This window comes from Lonchura striata, chromosome 20 (assembly GCF_050655825.1).
Source record: "Lonchura striata isolate lonStrDom1 chromosome 20, ASM5065582v1, whole genome shotgun sequence".
Lineage (NCBI taxonomy): Eukaryota > Metazoa > Chordata > Aves > Passeriformes > Estrildidae > Lonchura > Lonchura striata.
The window spans coordinates 8,734,374-8,753,942 of record NC_140722.1 but is presented as its reverse complement, the minus strand read 5'-3'; the positions used below and the strand labels follow the sequence as shown (position 1 = coordinate 8,753,942).

The 19,569-nt window shown below is 58.1% G+C and overlaps 2 protein-coding genes across 6 annotated transcripts; one reads left to right on the top strand and one right to left on the bottom strand.

Moving 5' to 3' along the window:
* Nucleotides 1-2,948: 2,948 nt before the first annotated feature.
* Nucleotides 2,949-7,502, top strand: PDYN (prodynorphin). The gene is made up of 3 exons (XM_021527347.4): nucleotides 2,949-3,109; nucleotides 5,912-6,059; nucleotides 6,311-7,502. The coding sequence occupies exons 2-3, from the start codon at nucleotides 5,931-5,933 to the stop codon at nucleotides 6,875-6,877; spliced, it is 696 nt and encodes a 231-aa protein (XP_021383022.3). The 5' UTR covers nucleotides 2,949-3,109; nucleotides 5,912-5,930; the 3' UTR covers nucleotides 6,878-7,502.
* Nucleotides 7,503-8,407: 905 nt separating this feature from the next.
* On the bottom strand, nucleotides 8,408-19,569 carry LOC110468975 (tyrosine-protein phosphatase non-receptor type substrate 1). 5 transcript variants are annotated; one of them, XM_085557803.1, is made up of 9 exons: nucleotides 19,375-19,547; nucleotides 14,543-14,956; nucleotides 12,762-13,121; nucleotides 12,202-12,513; nucleotides 11,728-12,075; nucleotides 11,374-11,472; nucleotides 10,938-10,962; nucleotides 10,520-10,559; nucleotides 8,408-9,887 (listed from the first exon to the last, which is right to left on the bottom strand). In XM_085557803.1, the coding sequence occupies exons 3-9, from the start codon at nucleotides 12,994-12,996 to the stop codon at nucleotides 9,633-9,635; spliced, it is 1,314 nt and encodes a 437-aa protein (XP_085413929.1). In that variant the 5' UTR covers nucleotides 12,997-13,121; nucleotides 14,543-14,956; nucleotides 19,375-19,547; the 3' UTR covers nucleotides 8,408-9,632. The 5 variants fall into 5 exon arrangements, with proteins under 5 accessions (XP_085413929.1, XP_021383017.2, XP_021383018.2 ...); XM_021527342.4 differs by lacking the exon at nucleotides 14,543-14,956 and having other exon boundaries at nucleotides 19,375-19,569; XM_021527343.4 differs by lacking the exon at nucleotides 14,543-14,956 and having other exon boundaries at nucleotides 10,938-10,959; nucleotides 19,375-19,569.

Sequence of the window (19,569 nt, the reverse complement as noted above, 5' to 3'; positions counted from 1 at the left end):
TGCGTCGCGCTGGTCCCCCCGGGGAAGGGACGGCGACCCCCGGAGCCACCGGCCACTCTAATGCGGGGCTGCCCCGCGGTGTCACGGCGCCTGCTGCAGCTCCTGAAAGTGGTTTGACCTCAATTTGGTTTTAAATAGAGCCACTTCACCTCCCGGGGAGGCTGCGGGGGTCGTGCCGCAGCCCCGTGCCCCCGGTGCCGCTCGGAGACGGTGGCAGCGGCGTGACTCGCCGTGTTTACGAGAGCGCCGCTTCTCGTACCACCGTCGAGTGGCACTTGTGCCTCCTGCCCACGCAGGGAGGTCACCGTGTGCCCGCCTGGGCAGCGCTGCCCGCCCCCTGCTCCGGTGCTCCCTTTGCCGGAGGCTCGCTCCGCTGCGGTCACGCTCGATCCGAGCAGAATCCCGGGCATCGCCCACCCGCGTTTCTTCCCATGTCCCGCAAAATGCGTCTGAACACCTCCCTCTCCTGCCTACGGCAAAGCCAGGCAGGAATGCAAGCAAACGTTTTGGGAGTTCCTGGAAAAGCCCTGTCCCTGAATGGGATAAAGCTGAGCATGCTGGAGGAACCACAGCGTAGCCGGCAGCTCTGGGTCGCGGTCCCTCTGCTTGGGGACAGCCGCGGCGGCTGGCAGAGCTTGTAGCAGCCGCAGGGGCGATTTACCCCATCCCGGGATGGGGAGCCCTGCCTGCTCTGGGGCAGAGTCCTTCGGGGGGGCTCAGGGGCAGAGTGGCAGCGCCGTGTGACGTGAGCTGACATTAACTCCCACCTGCTTTCCGCGGGTGCCTGGCACGCTCGGCCCCCTCCTCGCCGAGCGCGCCTTTCACTCACGTAGTTTGGAAAAGTTAACTTTTCTATTACCGCACATTTCACTTACCCAGGTACTTAATTACCATTGTCCCAGGGAAATGTCAGTGTGACTCAGAGACACTTTCCATTAGGAAGAGACAGATGAATATTAAGTTGAGTTGCTGGTGGGTGGGCTGGCTCCCAGCTCCTCTCCCGGGGGACCCTGACACCCTCCACGCCCTGGACCCGTGGAGGACCCTCTTAACCAGCTCAGTAGATCTGTGGCACTTTGCTCTGGGGACCGGAGTAACTCGACCTCCCACCCGGAGCAAAGGGAAGTAACCTTAATCCAAACGACTTTTCACTCTTAGGATTTGCTCGATCTCTAACACATCTCCCTCGTGTGCAATTACCCTGTGCGGGGAGGTGACTGCACCCCAGGCCGCTGGGTGCATATATACATATTCATATAAAAATAATGGCTTTGGTGTGGAAATGCTCCCCCCCGCCGTGTCTGTGGTGTCCGCACGGCCATCAGTCGCAGCAGCAAGGGTTAAACCGCCCGAGGGCTGCCCACAGCCCCTCGCCCAGGGTGTTGTGGTCGTTTGCAGATGCGTTTTGTTCTTCTCAGCTTTTGTTCTGTGCCCTCACAGCCCAGCACACCCCGACACAGCGAGGCGGGGCCGTGGCTGCCCTGTGCCCCTGCGGGGCCTGAGCTCCATCCCCCCTCGCTGCAGCACCAGGGATGGAGGGATGGGCTCCTCCGATGGCCCTGAGGAGGATGCAGGGCTCTGCCCTCCCCCTCACCCCACACCCTGCTCCCTTGGTCCCTCCGTGTTAGCACAGCCCCAGCCTGGATGAGTTAAAATCCACCTCCAGACAAAAGCCGTGGGGTCCCACCTGCTTTTCAAGGAGCTGGGGAGAGGGGGGGACCTGATCATCATCCCTGACACAGGACCAGGGGCACAGGCTGCCGTGGCTGCCGAATGCCCAGCAGAGGATCCCAGCAGTGTCCATGGCCCCACTTCCCTCACCAGTGCTGGAAGGGCTGAGCAAGGGGGCACCAGGTCCAGCAGCTGGTGTTCGAGCTGGGAGAATAGTAGGTTGCTGGGAAACATCCCTCTTGAGCTCCGATAAAAATAGCTCCATCTTCAAGGCGAGAGGACTGGCTGCACTGCCAGCGACGCAGGGGATATGTCTGCACCCACCGGGGTGTGGGGGGCCAGTGCAGGATGTCCTGTGGGGTCTGCACCTCGGACCCCCATCCCACACGTGTGTTGTGACATGGTGCAGTGAGACAGGGGTGTAGGGGCTCAGGGATTGCCTGTCATTGCCCCAGTGCTGTTCTCCTTTATCCCCAAATCAGACTTGGAAATGTGTGAGAGCAGGAATCGGGGCTGAGTGGGGAAAGTGGGGGTGGTTTTTTGCCCCCACCCAGCCCCCCTTGCCTCTTTGGCTCATCTCAGTGTTTGCCCTCATGAGGAGGGGGCTCAGGGAGATGTGGAGCTGGGCTCTGAGCTCTGACATTGCAGAGGTTGGGGGGTTTCTATGCAAAGGCTTTTTCACCTGACAGCAGCTAGGCTGGGTGGGTTGGGACATCCTTTTCCCGGGGCATGAAGACCCTCTCTCCCTTCCCAGCAGCTTTGGATGGGCTCAGTTCTCTCCCCAGCTTCTCCACGAGGACGGTGCCTCTCCCCAGCCTGGGGAACAGGGTGAGAGGAGGTCAAGGATTCACCTTTCCCTCTCCACACTTCTTGGACACTATTTGAATTCAGTGTCCAGGAGATTCACACCCCCAGCAGCCAAACCCCTCTGGGAAGCAGCTGTGTGGGAAGACCGACAGACCCCATCCCACTTCTCTGCCACCTTCCTTGTTTGGGGCACGCGTTTCGGCCCCGAGGACCGCGGCGGGGCACGACGGAAGTCTCCGAGTGATGCAGCCGCAGCGGTGGGATGCGCACCCCGATCCCCGGGGCGGCCGGGGGCTGCGGGGAGGCCTCGGCGGTGCGGGCGAGCCTGCTCGGGAGGTGGCGGGGATGCTGCGGGGCTGATTATTCACAGCTTCCCTCGCCCCGATTGGCTCTGCCGCCGCGCACAGCCGGGCCCCGCCGCAGGAGGAGACTCCGTGGCCATAAAAGCGGGGTGAGAGGCAGCCGCCGGCGAGTCCGGTGGACAACTCGGGCGGCACCGTGGGGCCACCCGCCGCTGTGGCCTTGCCACCGATGACTGGCGCAGCCTGACGCCCGTGGAGGGACATCCATCAGCCACGACCCGTCCTGACTTGGCGAAGCAGGTGCTCGGCGGGACGGGGAGCAGCGGCAGGTAGGGCTGCCGGGGTTGTCATCCCCCTTCCATTGCGTGGGCACAACCAGGGGATATCGCTCTTGCTCCCCAAAAAGCAACAGTTTAAGAACACCCCCTGAGCAGCACTGCTGAGAGTGGCTTGTGGTTGGACTTGTGTTATTTTGGGGAGCTTCCACATGGCTGCAGGTCCCTCTCATCCCTTGAGCGGTTTCAGAGCCCATGAACAGCTGTCCAGAGCTCTGCTGGGATTCATTTCCATCCGTCCTGGCAGCAGAATCACCCAAGGCTTGGAGGGGCAAAGGGAGTGGGCAGAGAGGATGGGGGATTCTCTCTCCCCTTCCTTTGGTCAAGCAGTAGTGTGGCTGCAGTGCTGAGTGATTCTATTCCAAAAGTTACCAGCTTTTTGGAGAAGCCTTGTCCTGACAGTGTTTCCAGGAAATTTTTAGAGGTGAGGAAAGGAGATGCTGGAAGGTTGATTGTTCTTCTCCACCAGAGCTATGTGCAGGATCAAAACCTATGGAGCTGGACCTGTGTGGGAGGAGGGATCTGCTCAGTCTGGGAGAGCCATTCACATCCTTTGTTAGGTATAATCACAGGTTAGTCAAGATGGGGCCAGTCTCTGCTGTCCAGCACACACAGTCCTGATTCCTCATCCCTCCTTTGGGTCACCAGGTCTGTAACTGGCCCCTGGGGTGCATGGATGCAGCTTGGGGGCTTTCCAAAGTAAAGCCTGGTCTTTGAAGTCTCAAGTGGAAATGGGACAGGGGAGGAAGGGACACCGGCAGGCACCTGGCACAGGTGGAATGTGCTGAGTGTGGCCACAGAGGCTGGGACTCAATGCTGGCATTGTCAGATCCTGCCATGATCCTTCCAAGATGTTCCTGCAGGAGGGATGGCTCCGGAGCCTTGGGCTCCTCCAGGTAACACAGGATTGAGCTCAAACTCTGCTTTTCTTCTTCCTCCCTTTGTGTTCTTTTCGCTTTTCCCTCCTCACTGCTTCTTTCCTCTTTTGTCCAAAGCCCTTTGTTTTCTTCTCCTTTTCCTGTTCCCATTTTGCCAGTCCTCCTTATCCCAGCTTCAGGAGCAGGCAGAGCACTGCTGGGACATTTGTGGCACCACCTGGACACGGTACGTTTGCAGTGGGGTGTCCCAGAGTGTCCTTGGCCACGCCGTGCTCGGAGAACTGCAGCTCCCCTGAGTGCCATGAAATCCTCTGTCGGCAGTGGGGTGACAGGGATAGGACACACTGTGTCCAGAATGCCAGAGGTCTGAACTGTGCAGTGTCAGACAAACCAGCAGCTGTTCCCAGCACGGGCACATCCCCGGTGCCGTTCCTGCGCGCTGTTCTGGCGGCACCCACGGGGATACCGGCAGCAGAGGAGCAAGGGAGGGGAAGCAGGTGTGGAAAGGGAAGGAAAAGATTCCCAGTGGGGCTCCTGCGAAGCACTCATCAGCTCTTTTGGGGAGCTTCGTTCCCCCTAGTGCTGCAGCTGGCACCTACCTGTGTGGCTGGCCTGTCCTCGCTCCTCGGTGCTGTCTCGGTGGCCCTGACGCAATAAGGGACTGTCCCCGTGTCTCAGTGGCAAGGGCTGGCTGAGGTCCCTCAGCCCCTGCCATCCTGGGCAGCTGCCATCCTGTTCCCTGCCACACTGCCAGGGCACAGGGAGGATTCACGGAGCTGGTGGCTGTGCAGCCAAGGAATGCAGACAGCTCGACACACGATGGTGCAGATAATTCAAATTAAATTTTAATCTAGCATGAATTAATACTGTGGCATTAACAATTCTTCATCAGTACCAATTACAGTACATTAGCAGCTACTGCTAGAGAGCACAATAGTCTCTAATATGCGTCATTAATGTGTAACAGATCCCTCTGGGTCATGCCTTACCCACCCTAGATAAAAGCAGCAACGGAGGCAGATAGGGGTTTGCAGCAGTGCACCCTTTGGGGCTGGCTCTTACTCCAGGGCTGTCATGGCTCCAATGGCACGGTGATCCTGTGTCACTGCAGCTGGGGTTGGCAGTGGCCCCTCCAGCCTCACCTGGAGTCAGGTTTGGCACTGCCACCTGCAGAACCCCTCTCCCAGCTGAGCACAGTGTCCTCGTCCGTCCACAGAGGCCAAAGGCTCCACCACAGCTCTCAAATGTCTGGAGGATGGCAATGGTCTGCAGGTAGGCTTGAACCCAGAGTCCTCCTTTCCCCCCCTTTCTCCTGATGCACCAGCCCAGCAGACTTGGTGGGTGCGAGGGAGGGGAGATGAGGCTGCACTGGCGTGGGGTTAAGCAGCCTGGGGTGAGTCCACACTGGGCCATGGCCTCACCCCATCTCCTTGCCACCACAGCTCCATTTGCTGTGGCTCTTTCCCCAAGGCCAAGGGGAAGAGCTGGTGATTCATCTGCCTGCGCCACGCAGACGTGGCAATCACAGAGAAACCCAATGCTGGGGAACAAAAGGTACTTTTCTTTCTAATGGTATGGTAAGACCTGGAGAGGATAGATGGGATGGAACTGAGATAAGATGCAACAGTGGTCTTGCCCATAGTGACTTGGTGGCCACCAGGGACTAGCTATGGCTCTGGGCTTGTGCCAAGGACTAGGATGCAGCCAGGGTAAGGGGTCACATCTTGTGGTGTCCTTGGTGGGAGCAGCACCTGGAGGTGAGTGACATGGGAATGGGCACAGGCACAGGTCCCTGTGTATGATCCCAGGAGCAGCTCACAGATGGAGGTGGTAGGTGCCCAGTGCCTGTGGAGTGGTGATGGCCCCCCAGAACTGGCACAGGGATGGCAACAGGCTCTGTGCTGTCTTCTCTCTCCAGGCAGAGGCTGCAGGGCGAGATGGCACGACGGGCACTGGCACTGGCACTCTGCCTGTCCCTGTCTGCGGTGGCATCTGCCGACTGTGTCACCCAGTGCTCCCTCTGCGCAGCCCAGACCCGCGGTGCCGAGAGCAGCGTCCAGCCCCTGGTGAGTGCTGGCCCCACACGGGCTTGAGCCAGGGACCCACAGCAGTGCAGTGTCACGGGTGCAGGGTGGCAGAGCTGGGTGGCACCTGGTGTGGTGCTTATGGGCACCGCAGGGTGCTGGGGTTGTGCAAACCTCAGCTTCTCGCTGAGCTGAGCAGCGCGGTGGGCACAGCCCCCTGGGCTTGGGGTGGCGTGGGACAAAGGCAAGGGCTCAGCCTGAGCACCTGGGGCCGCTCGGCCGCTGTCTTACAGATGTGCCTGTGGGAATGCCAGGGCTCCTCGTCACCCGGCCCTGAGTGGGAGATGTGCAGGAAGGTGCTGGCGCTCCTGGCCCCGCTGGTGGCCCTGGCAGAAGGGACAGACCCGTCCCCACAGGAGGCAGAGGAGGATGAGGCGCAGCTGGAGCAGGGTCTGGGCCCCGCAGAGCTGCCGCTGGCACCGGCCAAGCGCTACGGGGGCTTCATGAAGATGATGTCCAAGGCGAAGCTGCTGTCCCTGCTCCGCGAGAACGCTCACAGCAAGGGTGGCCTCAGCAAGAAGTCCGGGGGCTTCAGCCGCAAGCCGGGGGAGCGAGCGGCCCCCGAGGACTCCCCGGGGCCGGCAGAGGACGGGGATGAAGAGCCCACGGGTGCCGGGGCCGAGGGGCCGGAGCTGGCGCAGCTGCACAAGCGCTACGGGGGCTTCCTGCGCCGCATCAGGCCCAAGCTCAAGTGGGACAATCAGAAGCGCTACGGGGGCTTCCTGCGGAGGCAGTTCAAGGTGACCACGCGGTCGGACGAGGACCCCAGCGCCTACTCAGGGGAGGTCTCAGACCTGTAGAGCCAGGCGTGGGACGGCAGCACCGCGGTCCCCACACTGCCACCCCGACTGTGCCATCGCCCCCAGCCCTGCCCCTGCCCAGCCTGCTGTGGCTGGTGTCACTCTTGCCTCATTCCCCTGAGGGGACCATGAGTTCTGTCCCCAGCTGTCCCTCTCTGGTTCATTCTGCCCATCCTGTGCATGGAGGGGGCAGTGCCACTCCTCTGGCTGCTGGCCCAGCCCAGGGTTCCCAGGGGTGTATTGCTGGGGACACATACCCATCTATATCCTCCATCCTCCCATAGCTGCTGGAAAAACAGGGTCTGGAAACCATCACAGCTGAGGTACAGTGCAGGGGGCTCCGAGCACTGGGAATGAAGCAGGATGAACCAGGATCAGGGAGGTGGCTGCCATGGCCATGGGCAGAGGTGGCTGGTGGAGCCACAGCACCATCACCAGGTGCTCAAGAAGTGCTGAGCCCAGCCCCCACTCCCCTCCCCGAGCCTCTCACAGTGTCCCACTAACCCCAGCACCCACCTGGTGCCCCTAGGCTCCCCCTCCAAGAGTGACTCTAGAGGCAGGGTCAGCCCCATGCCCCAACACCCCACTCCCCCGCCGCAGTCAATAAAAGGCAGTTGCCAACGAAGCTGAAGCCATACTGGGTGCTGATCGTGCTCTGCAGGGCAGAGCAAGCACCCCAAACTGGGGTGCCCAAATGCGCCAGGGGTGCTGGCTGTGAGACCTGCAGGCAGCACATGGTAGTATCCTTCTTGTGCTGTGGGTGCCAAAATGAATGTGGGACCCCACTCACCTCTGGAGCCACATCCCGAGTGTGACAAGGCAATCTCAGCTGAGCAAGTGCAGGCAGGCATGCTCAGCCTGCTGCAGGGGTGTGTAGGGTGCTGACAAGGTACCTCCTGCAGCAGCAGGCAGGAGAGACTCCCTTGGGAATCACAGCTCCTGCTCCAGCTGGGAAGGGACAGTTGTGCTGAGGGCAGGGGGCAAACTGTCCCTTTTCTGATCATATGTGACCCAACAGCAGCTCCGTGCTGAGGAAGCCCAGCCTGGGCACCAACTTCCCTTTTGGGCATCTGTGTAGCCTCACAGGGCAGTTCCTGGCTCTGGTGAGGCACAGTTCATGCCCCAGACACAGCCCAGGCACCAGCTCCAGGTTGGGAAAGGGGGGAAGGTCACTGCAGAGCACTGGAACACTCAGCTCACTCAGAGCACGGGCTGGAGCCAGCACCCAGCCCACCTGCACACCAGTCTGGGCACCCCAGCTCCAGCTCAGCTCCCTGCACCCAAAGATGCAGCAGTGCATGGGGTGCACTGCTCCCCTCCCTCATGGTGCCCAGGGGAACCAGCACCATAGCCCTCATCCCAGCCTTGACTTCCTGCCTTCCTCTTCTCTCCCTCCAGCGCACACGACAGGGCTGTGCAGGATGAGCCCTCCTCTCCTCCTCCCTGCAGGACACACAGACCCCCAAACCCACCCTGCAGCCCCAATGCCAGTGACAAGGTGACCCCCCTGAGCACAGGGACACGCTGATGTGTGGGAGCAGCACAGGACTTTTCACTTTTATTATAAAAATATCTTACAAGCAAAAAGAAAAAAAAAACAAAAACCAAAACAAAAAAAGGCCTGTACAAGCAGTCACATTGCTCCCAAAGCACCCTCAAGAACCCCAGGTGCCCTCAAGCCCCCCACACTTCCACTGCTGCAGGAGCCAACAGAGGCTGAGACTCCACACAGTGGCCCAGGTAGGGAGCACATGGAAGACATTTGTCCCCATGGTTGGGCTGGGGGGAGCCTGCCTGGCCCCCCAGACAGAACTGGGGTGGGGGGAGCATATAAGTCTCTTATAAACTCTGTAGGGTTTGGGGGATTCTTTACTGAGGCCTCAGTCTTAATTTTGCACATCTTATTCTAGTGTTAAGTACACAGCAGTACACCCACGTACAACACAAAACATTGGGGGTTTCAGCTCTAAAAATTAACAGTTACATGTCAAACAGTCAAAACATGTTACACGGTACCTGCGGGGAGCTCCCGGGGGGAGCCAGGCTGGGGGGGCCCTCGCACGCTTTGTACAAGCCTGGGGCAGCGCTGGTGGGTCCCAATGCAGGGCAAGGCTGTGCACAGGGAGATGATGAGGATGAGGAGGATGCTCGGTGCTGGGGAGCCTGACCTGGAGCTCCCTTGGACGGCAGGGCGGGGGCCTTGGCTCAGCGGCCTTGCAGCCTCTTGGCCTTGTGGCGAGACAGAGGTCCCGCAGAAGGGACACTTGGGAAGAGAGGAGGACACGTCGGTCCTTCCTTTAAAGCCAGAGTTTGGTGTCCAGGCGTGGTGGCAGAGCCCCAGAAGGCAGTGTGGGGGCCCTGCTGGTCCTGGGGAGCCGTGGGCCAGGCAGTGGCGTCCCCATGAGAGCTGGTGTGGAGGCACTGTACCTGTCCCCTCAGCCCAGCTGGAGCTGCCCGAGGAGCCGCTGCTCCGCTGGCTGAACCTGCTTGCGGGCAAACCCGGCACACTGAGGTTGAGCAACCCTTGATGGGGGTCCTGAAGGGATGGAGCTGGTGGCCCCAGGACCAAACTACCCCCAAAAATCATGTCTCTGTGGATGGGAGAAGATCCCCACAAGTATTGCGGGCTCCATTTCCATCCCAAAACACAGGTACCGCAGCGCATCTTCACATGGCTCCCGGTGCTTCCAAGAGAACAGTCTTGGGGAGGAGCAGAGCTGCTCCCAGCAGGACAGGGGGTCCCAGCAGCCACTGCTCACTTCCTGGTGATCTGGACGCTGGCATACTCGGAGCCAGCCTCCTCGGGGCGCGGGGCCGGCCGCTTGGGCGCCTTGCTGAGGTGCACCATGTCCAGGTCGGCGTAGGTGAGGTTGTCGTCGCCGTTGGGTGCCTGGTTGGTCTGGATGCAGGCGTACTCCGACTGCTGGCTCATCTCCACCATCCGCCGGATGCTCTTCCTCTCCTTGTCGAAGTTCAGGTCCGCATAGGTCAGGTTGTTGGGGTCGGATTCCTGTGTGAGGCACCAAGAGTTCCTCCTCTGGGAGCATGCTCCTGTACCCACAGCCCTGTTCTGGAGTCAATCCCACCACGGCTCAGCCTGGGGCACCTCAACCTTGCTTCTCTGAGGGAACAATGCCAGCAGCTGCCATCCTGAAGCCATGCACTACCCCATGCTACAGCTTCACATCATGAGCCACCCTGTCACCCTGCTCTGGCTTCAAAACCACTGCCACAATTCCAGAGCTATCACTGGAGCCACTCCATCCCAGCAGGGCCAGACTGCCCAGTGATGCCCACACGAGAGCTGGCAGAGCCTGGGTGGGATGAATAGATTGCTGCTGATCACGACTTCACGCTCGTAGCTGCGTCACCAAATGCAAAATAACTCCACAAATAGCCTGGCTGGCTATCGCACAGCTGGTTCTCCAGGCAGCACCAACCCAGACTTTACTGGGAGGAAAAGGAGGAGGAGGAAGGAGGGTGAAGGCAGAAAAGATTCTGGGAAGTGGCTATCCTCTTCCTGGGGCAGCCTCCCTTCCACCTCCAGCCACAGAGCAGAGACACTGAGATGAACCACCACCCTCCAGTCCCCTCTCCAGTGGCTCTGGGCCACTCTCCCTCCCCAGTCGAAGGATGACCCACCTGTGTCGTGGCCTCGCTGCTCTTCTCTGGCTCATGTAATCTGGAAGGAGGGACAAAAGCAGTCAGAAGGATGGAGGGTCTTGTTGCCCCTTCCCTGGTGATGGATCAGCTGAGGAGGTCAGATGCAAGCAAAGGTCCTTGCAGCTGCACCCAGCAAAATAGGTCCTGAGCATTGGTTTGTGCTGGTCCAGCTGCTTCTCTGCTGGCCAGAGACCAGCTCCCATCAGCCTGCTCAGCCCCACCACAAGCAAAAAATCCCCAGCCCAGCTGGGAAGATGGACAGAGACTGTGCTCCTGTCTTCCCTTTCACAAGTTTTGGGGATACAGTTCTGTCCCACTCCTGAGGGACTCTGTGGACTGGAGGTCCAGCTCAGAGTCCCCACAGGTTACCCAGTGACTAGAAGAGATCTACACTTACCTGGCAGATGGCGAGCTTTTACCTGCTGAAAGAGAAGGAAAAAAATCAGGAAAAAAAAAGGGAAAAATTAATTGAGGAAACAAGATAAATGCCCCATTTCCCTGGGCACAGAGACCACATGCAGAGACTGCTTCAAGGACAAGGACACATCTTTTCCCAGAGGCAAGGGCCTGCAATTCCCTGGAGTTTCAATCAATTTTGTTCAGGACTGTTCCTGGGGGAGCACGGGAGGTGCAGGGCAGGGTTTAGACCACCCAGAGCTTTCCCTGAAGCCTGCAAACAACCTGGGCAGCTCTATCCATCACCCACACTGGGCAGGACTGCAGCTGCACTGCCAGGAGTTATTGTCCAATGGGGCAATGTGAAACCCATGGGAAAGAGAGGAAAAATGGGGTTGGGAGCAGCTGCCTCCCTGCCACACAATTGGCTCCCTTACCCTTGATCTGCTTGGTCCTGATCAGGTATAGAATCGCAGCCACCAGCAGGGCCAGCATGGTGCAGACCACACCCACCACGATGTAGATGAGCAGATCGTCTGAAACATCAAGGAAAAGGTCAACATGGCCCAAGAACGTGGTACGTCCCAGTCCCTGCAGCCTCACAACTGGGATTGGCTCAGCAAGGCATGGAGCTCCAAGGAGGACAGCTCAGAGCCTGCCACCATCACATCCCCCAGCCCCCTGATATGAAGATTTGGTCTTTCAACCAGATTTTAATGGGGCTTTGAACTTCTTCGGGGGGCGACACCACACAGCTGCACAGGCACCCCATCCCAGCAGCTCTGACATACCTTTAGCCATCTGGAACCCGTTGCTCAATGCCCCTTGGGCCGGGTTGGAGATCCACAGGAAGGTTGAGTTGTTGGCAGGGGCCTGGGCATCGTGCACCACCATGCAGGTGATCGTGGACCCGTTTTTCTCCTCGGTGGCTTGCACCTCCACCTGGCTTCTCAGCTCAAACAAATGCTGGGGGAGCTCCGATGGCCGAGAGGCATTCTCCACCTTTATCTCAATCCCATTCTCCAGCCAGGAAACGGAGACATCTGCTGGGTAAAACTCCTTCACAAGGCAGGTGAAGGTCACGGTCTTGTTCACCTCAATGGGGCTCGGCTCAGCGCGCACTTCGATGCTGGGGGGAACTGGGAAGAGAGGCAGAGCTCAGTGTTTGGTGTCCCCTGCTCTGCTGCCCACAGGGACCCCCGTCCTCCTCCCAGGGAGCCCAGCCCCACAGCAGCTCACAGCAGTGGGAGTCCCCCAGCCCTCACCTCGCAGGACTCTGCTGAGCTGGTAGCTGCCATGCAGCGGGGCCGGCAGCGTGGGGTGCTGCACCTTGCAGGTGAGCTGAGAGAGGACGTCATCCTTCTGCAGGGTCAGCCTGGCTCTGCTGGACATGTTGTAGGTTTTCATCCTCCCCTCGGTGATCTGGGGCGGCTGACCCCCCATGGGGTTCTCATTCTTGAACCATTTCACCTCAATCTCTCCAGGAAAGAACCCTCCAGTCGTGCAGGTGAAAGGCACCGACTGCCCCGGCCTCGCTCTCTGCTCAGGCCCAGACACGAGCGGGAGGCTGGGTTTGGCTGTGGGGAGAAGCACGGGGCCATCAGAGCAGGCTCTGCCCCCTGCCCAGCCCCGGGCCTGCCTGGAGCAGAGTCTCACACAAGGGCATGGGGATGGCCCATGGGATCCTCTCCTGGACCAGCCCTGAGCCCCTTCCCCATCCCGGCTCTACCTGAGCAGAGCCCACTGGGCTGTTCCCATCAGGAGCTGCTCCAGGAGCCCCACTCACCTTGCACAGACACCTCTGTGCCACAGGAGCCCCACTCACCTTGCACAGACACCTCTGTGCCACGGCCATGCTGAAACACCTCATCATCACCAGTGTCCCCCTTGACAAACTTCACACAGTAGTAGCTGCCCGTGTCCTCAGGCTGAACGTTCCTGATGTGGATGGTGAAGTCTGTGTCAGACTTATCCACTACTCTTGTCACACGGGAGGAAGGATCCTGCTTATTCTGGTCATAGACAGTCTTGTTCTCACTGCCCCAGCCCTTCAGCCACATCACAGGACCTGGTCCAGCGATCCCAGATGTGGTGCAGTTCAGGGTGAGTGTCTCCCCCGCTTCCACTGTCACCTTGTCCTGGGGCTGCTGCAGTTGGAATGCCTGACCCGCCTGGGCGCACACACCTAGAGAAAAAAAGAGACCAGGTCTCACCTGGCACCACACAGCCAGACTCCTGACTGTTCTCCCAGCCTGGGACAGGCTGAGCACCCCAGGTGATGGGCTGTGGCCATGGGCACGCTGCTCTGCCTGCAGGACTTGGCAGCAGAGCTGGATGGAGCTTTGCTTGGTGACTGTGCTGTGCTCTGTACGGATCAATCATGGAGCACATCCCAGCTGCCAAAGTCTCCAGCAGGCTGGGCTGCCTCCCACAGCCACCTGGCTTTGTCAGCCAGGAGAAAGAAGTGTACAAAACAAAGTGCTCCAAAGAGCCATCTCCCATCACCAATGTGACACTGCATTTTCTATCCTGAATCTGTCCCATTTCTCCATGGAATCCCAGCCCTGGTGATCCCAGCAGAGCACAGCTAATCCCCCACCAATGCCAGCCAAGCAGGCACTGTTCCTGCTCAGCAGTAACCACAGGGAGACCTTGTTTTTGGAGCATCTCCATACCACTGGTCCCAAATCCAGTCACCTGTGCCACACCTCCCTGCACAGACAGCAACATCCCAGACAACCCTCACCACACACCCATGGGTTACCCAGGGGTTAATTTTGTCAGTGCTTCCTGTGCCGATATAGTTATTGCAACTAAATTCACAAAAGATATCAGTCCTGGTCACTGCTTAAAAGAACATTTTTTTAAGCCACATGGGGAGAGAAGTGGGGGACCCACTTAGATCCACCTGCTGGTAACAGGGTGGCTGTGGCAGCCAGACCCAGTGTCATGGTCACACAGAGATCATTGTGTTTGAGCAGGTAATGCTGAGCAGCATGAGGAGCACATGGACTGGCACCCCACATCCCTCACAGCAGCATCATGGAGTCACAAAATCTTTTAGGCTGGAAAAGCCCTAAGATTGCTGAGTCCAACCACTAAGCCAACACTGCCAAGCCCCTGAACAAAGCATGACCCCAGGTGCCAGATCCACACATCCTTTAAATCCCTCCAGGGATGGTGACCCCACCACTGCCCTGGACAGCTCTCTTACCCTTTCAGTGAAGAACTTTTCCCAAATATCCAACCTAAACCTCCCCTGTACAACTTGAAGCCATTTCCTCCTGTCCTGTTGCTCGTTATCTGGGAAAGGAGAATGACCTCCACCTGGCTACAGCCTCCTTCCAGGGAAAACCAGGACAGCAACTCGTGCCAAGGCTTCCCTTGGGACCCAGCAGGATAATCTCTGGCTGGATGCTCCCAGGAGGACCTGCTGCAGGACAAGCTGCTCTGACCCCTCTGGCCACAGCTGGCTGTCAGAGAGACCAGAGCTGATTTTTGGCAGCTGTTAATCCCTCCTGACTCACAGCGGTATGTGCTGTACCCACAGATGTTCTCACTGCTCCACTGTGTGCAGAATTACTCAATTTCTATGGCCAGAATTACCAGGAGCAGTTTCTCCAGCCTGCCCCAGTTAAAGGCTTTTTGTTCAGGGCAGCAGTCCACAGCATCCTCAGCCGAAACCTTCAGGCCTTGGTGTTTCCCTTTGAAGCTGTGTCAGGGTTAATGCAGCATCAGAACAAGTTTTTCCCACGAAACAAGCACAGAGGGACAGAGTTGCTTCATGCCACGTTCAGATGAGTCATTCACTCTGAGCCTTGGTCTGCACCTGAGCAGTCGTGCCCTGGGCACCTGTGAGGCAACCCCATCCTCAGGTGACACCCAAATTGTGGGGAGCAGCCCTGGAGCAGAGGCCACGGGCACTCCATGAGCTGAACACAGCACTGACACAGGGCAAACATCACCAGATCTGCTTCTGTGGCATCTCCTGGACTTCTCCATCTCCTGCTGCCGAGAGACCTTTTGCAAGAAATGGTTGAGAAATACACACAGGAAGTTCAAAAGCACAGAAGCATCATGGCATCATCTGTCTCTCGCCAATCCACCGCACGTGGACGTGACACAGGCAGGGACCAGGCCAAGACAGGCAGAGAGATTGGAACCCCCAGCCCTTCCATGTACCCAGGGGGCTACAACACCAAGTACTGGCTCCACCAAATTAGGCAAACAAAGCTCATTAGCGGGCAGAACTCAGCACAGCAAGGGACACATCCCATGTGTGGCCACAGGAGCAGGAAGCCAGGGCCACCCCCACCACACACTCTGTGCCCTGTGATGAGTGTGTTACTCACTGCAATCCTCTGTAAAACCAATTTCTATGGAGTGGTTACCCCCTACCCCCTCGAGGGTCCCCTGCATTGGGTAGAACTGCCTGCACCGCCCCACACAGCCCAACCTGAGCGAGCCGAGCACCTCCTCCTCATCCTCCCTCTCTCCATCTGCCCATCTCCCCATGAGGCACGCGGTGTGCTGAGGGGGAGAGTTGGGGATGTGCCTGCTTTGGGGCCCCAGAGCTGACCCCAACACCAAGAGTGTCAGGGTGGGCACTGCTCAACCCCAAAATTCATTTCTTGGTTGCAGTGAAACATCCACAGAAGCACTGGGACATGGAGCTGAGCGTGGCTGGGTGCCCTGCCTGTGGGTTGGCTGCCATGCCTGGTGTGCAGCAAGGGCTGCCCACTACCTTGGCACAAGGGTCCTGCCTTCCTGGAACCGCAGGGATTTATCCCTGCAAGCAGCAGGGATCTCTCCCAGGGTCCCGATTTGCAGCCAAATGTGGATGGTCTGTATGCATTCCACAGCACCGAGCTCACATTCCCTCCTCACCGGGGCAGCAGCATGCCCGCCTCCCCTGCCCAGGGATTAGCAGGCACAGAGCATGCTGTTGTCCAGGGATAGGATGCAAGGTGCTTTCCTGCTTTCCTGCCTGCTACTGCTCCCAGAAGATCGAGGGAAAAAAGGGCTTCACACTGCCAGCAGTACCGCCTGTCCAGAGACTTCACTGGCAGCTCTTGGTCACTGCAAAAGATGCTGTGAGGCTCCAGGAAGCCCCTCGGACAGGACTGAAATGAGCCTTTGGGGTATTTTTCCACGTGTTCTCCTCTGCTACTTCAGAGACCCTCACCCAGCTCTGCTCAGATCACCCTGTCCAGGGATTTCTGATCTGTGACACACAAGCTCCAGCCACGATCCACCACAGGAACACCCCAACAAGGACCAGCTCGCACCTCCTGGCTGAGAAGCAGAGTCCTAGCCAGACCTGGCTCTCCACTTCCTGCCTGCATCCATCAGCCCACACCACACCCAACCTGACCCCTTCCTGCTCAGAATGACCCCAGCTCCCTGCAGCAGCTCACAGCAATGCCCCCCCTCCCCAAAGGGAAAACACAAAGGGGAAGTCGACAGAAAACCCCAGAACACACAAGTTAGAAAATGCAAAGTTTCCACCAAAGCTTCTTTCCTCTTTCTCCCTGAACACAGCTTCTCACACACAGCTTATATGTCTCCTTCCCCTTTTGAGGCACCCAGCCAGTGGGAGCAAGAGCCCAGCCAAGCTTCTTCCCAGCAGCTCACGACATGCTTGTGCACCAGGAGTGGGATGCTGGGGGTCTTCAAACCACAAAAACATGGAACACCACAATTTCTCACTGTTTCCCTGCTTCTCCCCTACTGCCTGATGACACCTTTTTTCTTCGACTTGGATTTCAAGCCACCTGGAATTGGAACACGATCCTCTTGCCCCCAAGATCATGGGGCATTTAGGTGCTCTGACCCTGTAATCTGTTCTATCCTACACTCCAGAATTAGCCAAGGGTTTTAGAGCCCTGGAAAGCATCACCTGACAGTTCCCATGTAGGTGGGAGCACCCTCGCAGTGCAGACCCAGAGCACTTCCAGCCTTGAGCAGAGGCAGGAGCACGATCTAGCAGAGCCTGCCTCCTTCCCGTTATTCAGTTTAATTTGGGAGCAAAATAATCCCAGCTCTTGCTGCAGTGCAAGTTTTCCATGTTGGTGACACATTTTTTTCTATATTCCACCTTTTGAAGTATTTGATATTGAACAGATTGCAAGAGGCCGGGGTTTAATTCAGGAGAGGCTGCTTGGATGCTTCCCGGTAAAAATAGATTTTTTTTTCCTCTGAAGGAGCTGGGTGAGGAGCTCCGGGATGGCTGTGTGCTCCAGAAACGACGTGCAGCTGGTCACCGGCATCCGAAGCCCCACAGTCACTCACTGAAGGAGCAAGCCAATGGGCAAGGGAACCCCAAAATAATCCTGCTGGAATTTCACCTGCAGCAGGGCTGCCAGGGGCGGAAACTAACAGGTGCTGCCTATAAAAGGCCTGGAATCTGCTGTTCAGGGAAGGCAAGGAAAGTCCTGGGGAGCTGCTGAGCCCTGAGCAGACCCCAGGGCACCCAGGGAGGGCTGTAGTAAAGGCTGTGTTTTACATCCCTGACATCAGAAAAAGCCTCGGCTCACACGCAGCCACCATTTCCAAGCTCCCCTCCTCCAGCATCAGCAAAAATTCATCCCAAGAGCCAGAGCCCCAGCAGGAAACTGAATTCCCCTTTGGAAGAGGCTCTGTGAAGCACGGCTGAAACCCTCTGTGGGGACAGACCAGCATGGAAGGGCTCCGCAGGGCACAGTTTCTCAACGGGGCTTTGCTGTTTGGGTTCCCACATCTCTGCTGCCTTTGCCCCACAGGAAGGTCTCCTCCAGGACCTTTCCTTTTCCCCTTCACTTCTGCAGAAGCTGTCGGAACAGCCGGCAGTGGGAGCCTGGGCCAACTCTGCTGGAGTTCAGCTTAGTTTGAGCCACGGCCCAGGAGGGACTCGCCATATGGAAAAAAAAGACGTGCACGTTTGCACCTAAAATCAGGGATGCAAACCACTTCAAAACCCCAGGGTGGTTTTTTCCCATGGCTGGCTCAAAGAAATGGGGTTGTTACTCTAAGACCACATTTAATTAAGTTCGGGAGGCTTGCTGGAGCTATTCTTTCACGCAGGAAATCGCAGCGGCTCACTGGGAAGCCGCACTCGCCGCCAAAGTCTTCTTGGCTCTCAGCAGCCAGAGTTTTCAGTTTGGGGCCAACACTTCTCAGTTGTGATCAGGCAACTCAAAGCAAGGAGCGTTGTGTTGAAAGCATTTGCTTTCTACCCAAGTTTTCATCCAACTCTTTGCCCAAGCAAAGCTTTGATGGTAACTATTTCAATGGGCTTGGGAGAATGCGGGTTTCCCTCGTGGAACCTGGGCTGGGCTGTTCGTAGTGGGATCTGGCTGGAAGGGATGGGGTTGGAACTGAGCAAAAAGCTCAGCAGCGAGATGCTCCTGAAGATGCATCACTATTGCTGCAGGTTTGCCTCAAAAAACCCGTTCCTCCCTTGGCAGGGAGAGCGATTCCTTCGAAATCACCCAAAACGAAACACCCTAGAAAGGAAACATCCTTGAAAGCAGCAGTTACCACAGGGCTTTGTTCCTGCTGGGATGAGAGACCTCGCGCTGCCGGCAAGGGAAACAGCCAAGAGTGGCACACTTTGCTCCTTTGCTGCATGCCCCAGCTTTTATAAGGAACTGGTGGAGCCATGAGCCCGTGGGAGGTCTGGGGCACCCTGAGCCTCAGGTGACACAGGACGACATGGGACAGAGTGCCCAGAGGTGTTGCAATTCCACCGCTTCAGTGCCCAACAGTCAAACAGAGAAAGAGCCCACAGCGGGGTGAAGCAGGAGGGCAGCAAGAAAAACAAGTTCTTGCCATAGAAGACAGACAGCCCTCACCAGAGCCTCTCCATGCCTTCTCCACTACCATCTCCAAGTGGGAAATCGGGCTGTTTGCTGAGTTTTGCCTCACCCATAGCTGGCAGGGGGTGCTCGCAAATGGGTGGGAACAACATGCCTCTTCATGCCCCTGCCTCGCTGGGAAAGGGCATGTCTGCCTGCCTTGAAGTTTGGGTTGAGAAGCGCCGGGCACGGGCCCCGCGGGAGCCCCTGGGCCACCGCCGCTCTCGAGGTCACCGCAGGAAAGGTCAAAGCGACCGAGCGCGGAGAGGCGGCGTCATGTCGGTACCGGAGGTGTGCGGACAGGATCGGGGGAAAACGGGGGACAGGGCAGGGAGACAAGGGGGGGACAGGGCAGAGGAGAAGAGCAGAACGGGAAAAGGGGGAAAACAAGGCAGAGCAGGGAGAGGAGCTGTGTGGGAGGGAAAGGTGGAAAACAGGACAGAGGAGGCAGGAGCAGGATGGAAAAAAGGGGGAAAACAGGGCAGAGAAGACGAGCAGCCTGAGAAAGGGGAGGACAGGGCAGAGCAGGGAAGCAGGGCGGGAGGGAAAGGGGGGAACAGGGCAGGGAAAGGAGCAGGAATGCAGGCAGAAGCCATGGCTTACCGGGCAGGGCGAGCAGCAGCAGGCAGGGCAATGCCCAGGCGGTGCGGCCGGGATCCCGGGGATGCGGCTCCATCGGTGCGGGGAGCGGAGCCCGCGGCTTCACAGCGCGGCCCCGCGCCCGGCTCGGCGGCTGGGTTTGATAAATAAGACAAATTAAAAAAAAAAAAAAAAAAAAAAAAAAAAAAAAAAAAAAAG

Coding starts and splice junctions, on each gene's coding strand:
- PDYN (XM_021527347.4), top strand. CDS start 5,931: ATGGCACGACGGGCACTGGCACTGGCACTCTGCCTGTCCCTGTCTGCG. Junction 6,060..6,310: donor AGAGCAGCGTCCAGCCCCTG/GTGAGTGCTGGC, acceptor GCTGTCTTACAG/ATGTGCCTGTGGGAATGCCA.
- LOC110468975 (XM_085557800.1), bottom strand. CDS start 13,962: ATGTGGGGTGCCAGTCCATGTGCTCCTCATGCTGCTCAGCATTACCTG. Junction 10,963..11,373: donor CAGGACCAAGCAGATCAAGG/GTAAGGGAGCCA, acceptor CTTCTCTTTCAG/CAGGTAAAAGCTCGCCATCT. Junction 10,560..10,937: donor AAAAGCTCGCCATCTGCCAG/GTAAGTGTAGAT, acceptor CCCTCCTTCCAG/ATTACATGAGCCAGAGAAGA.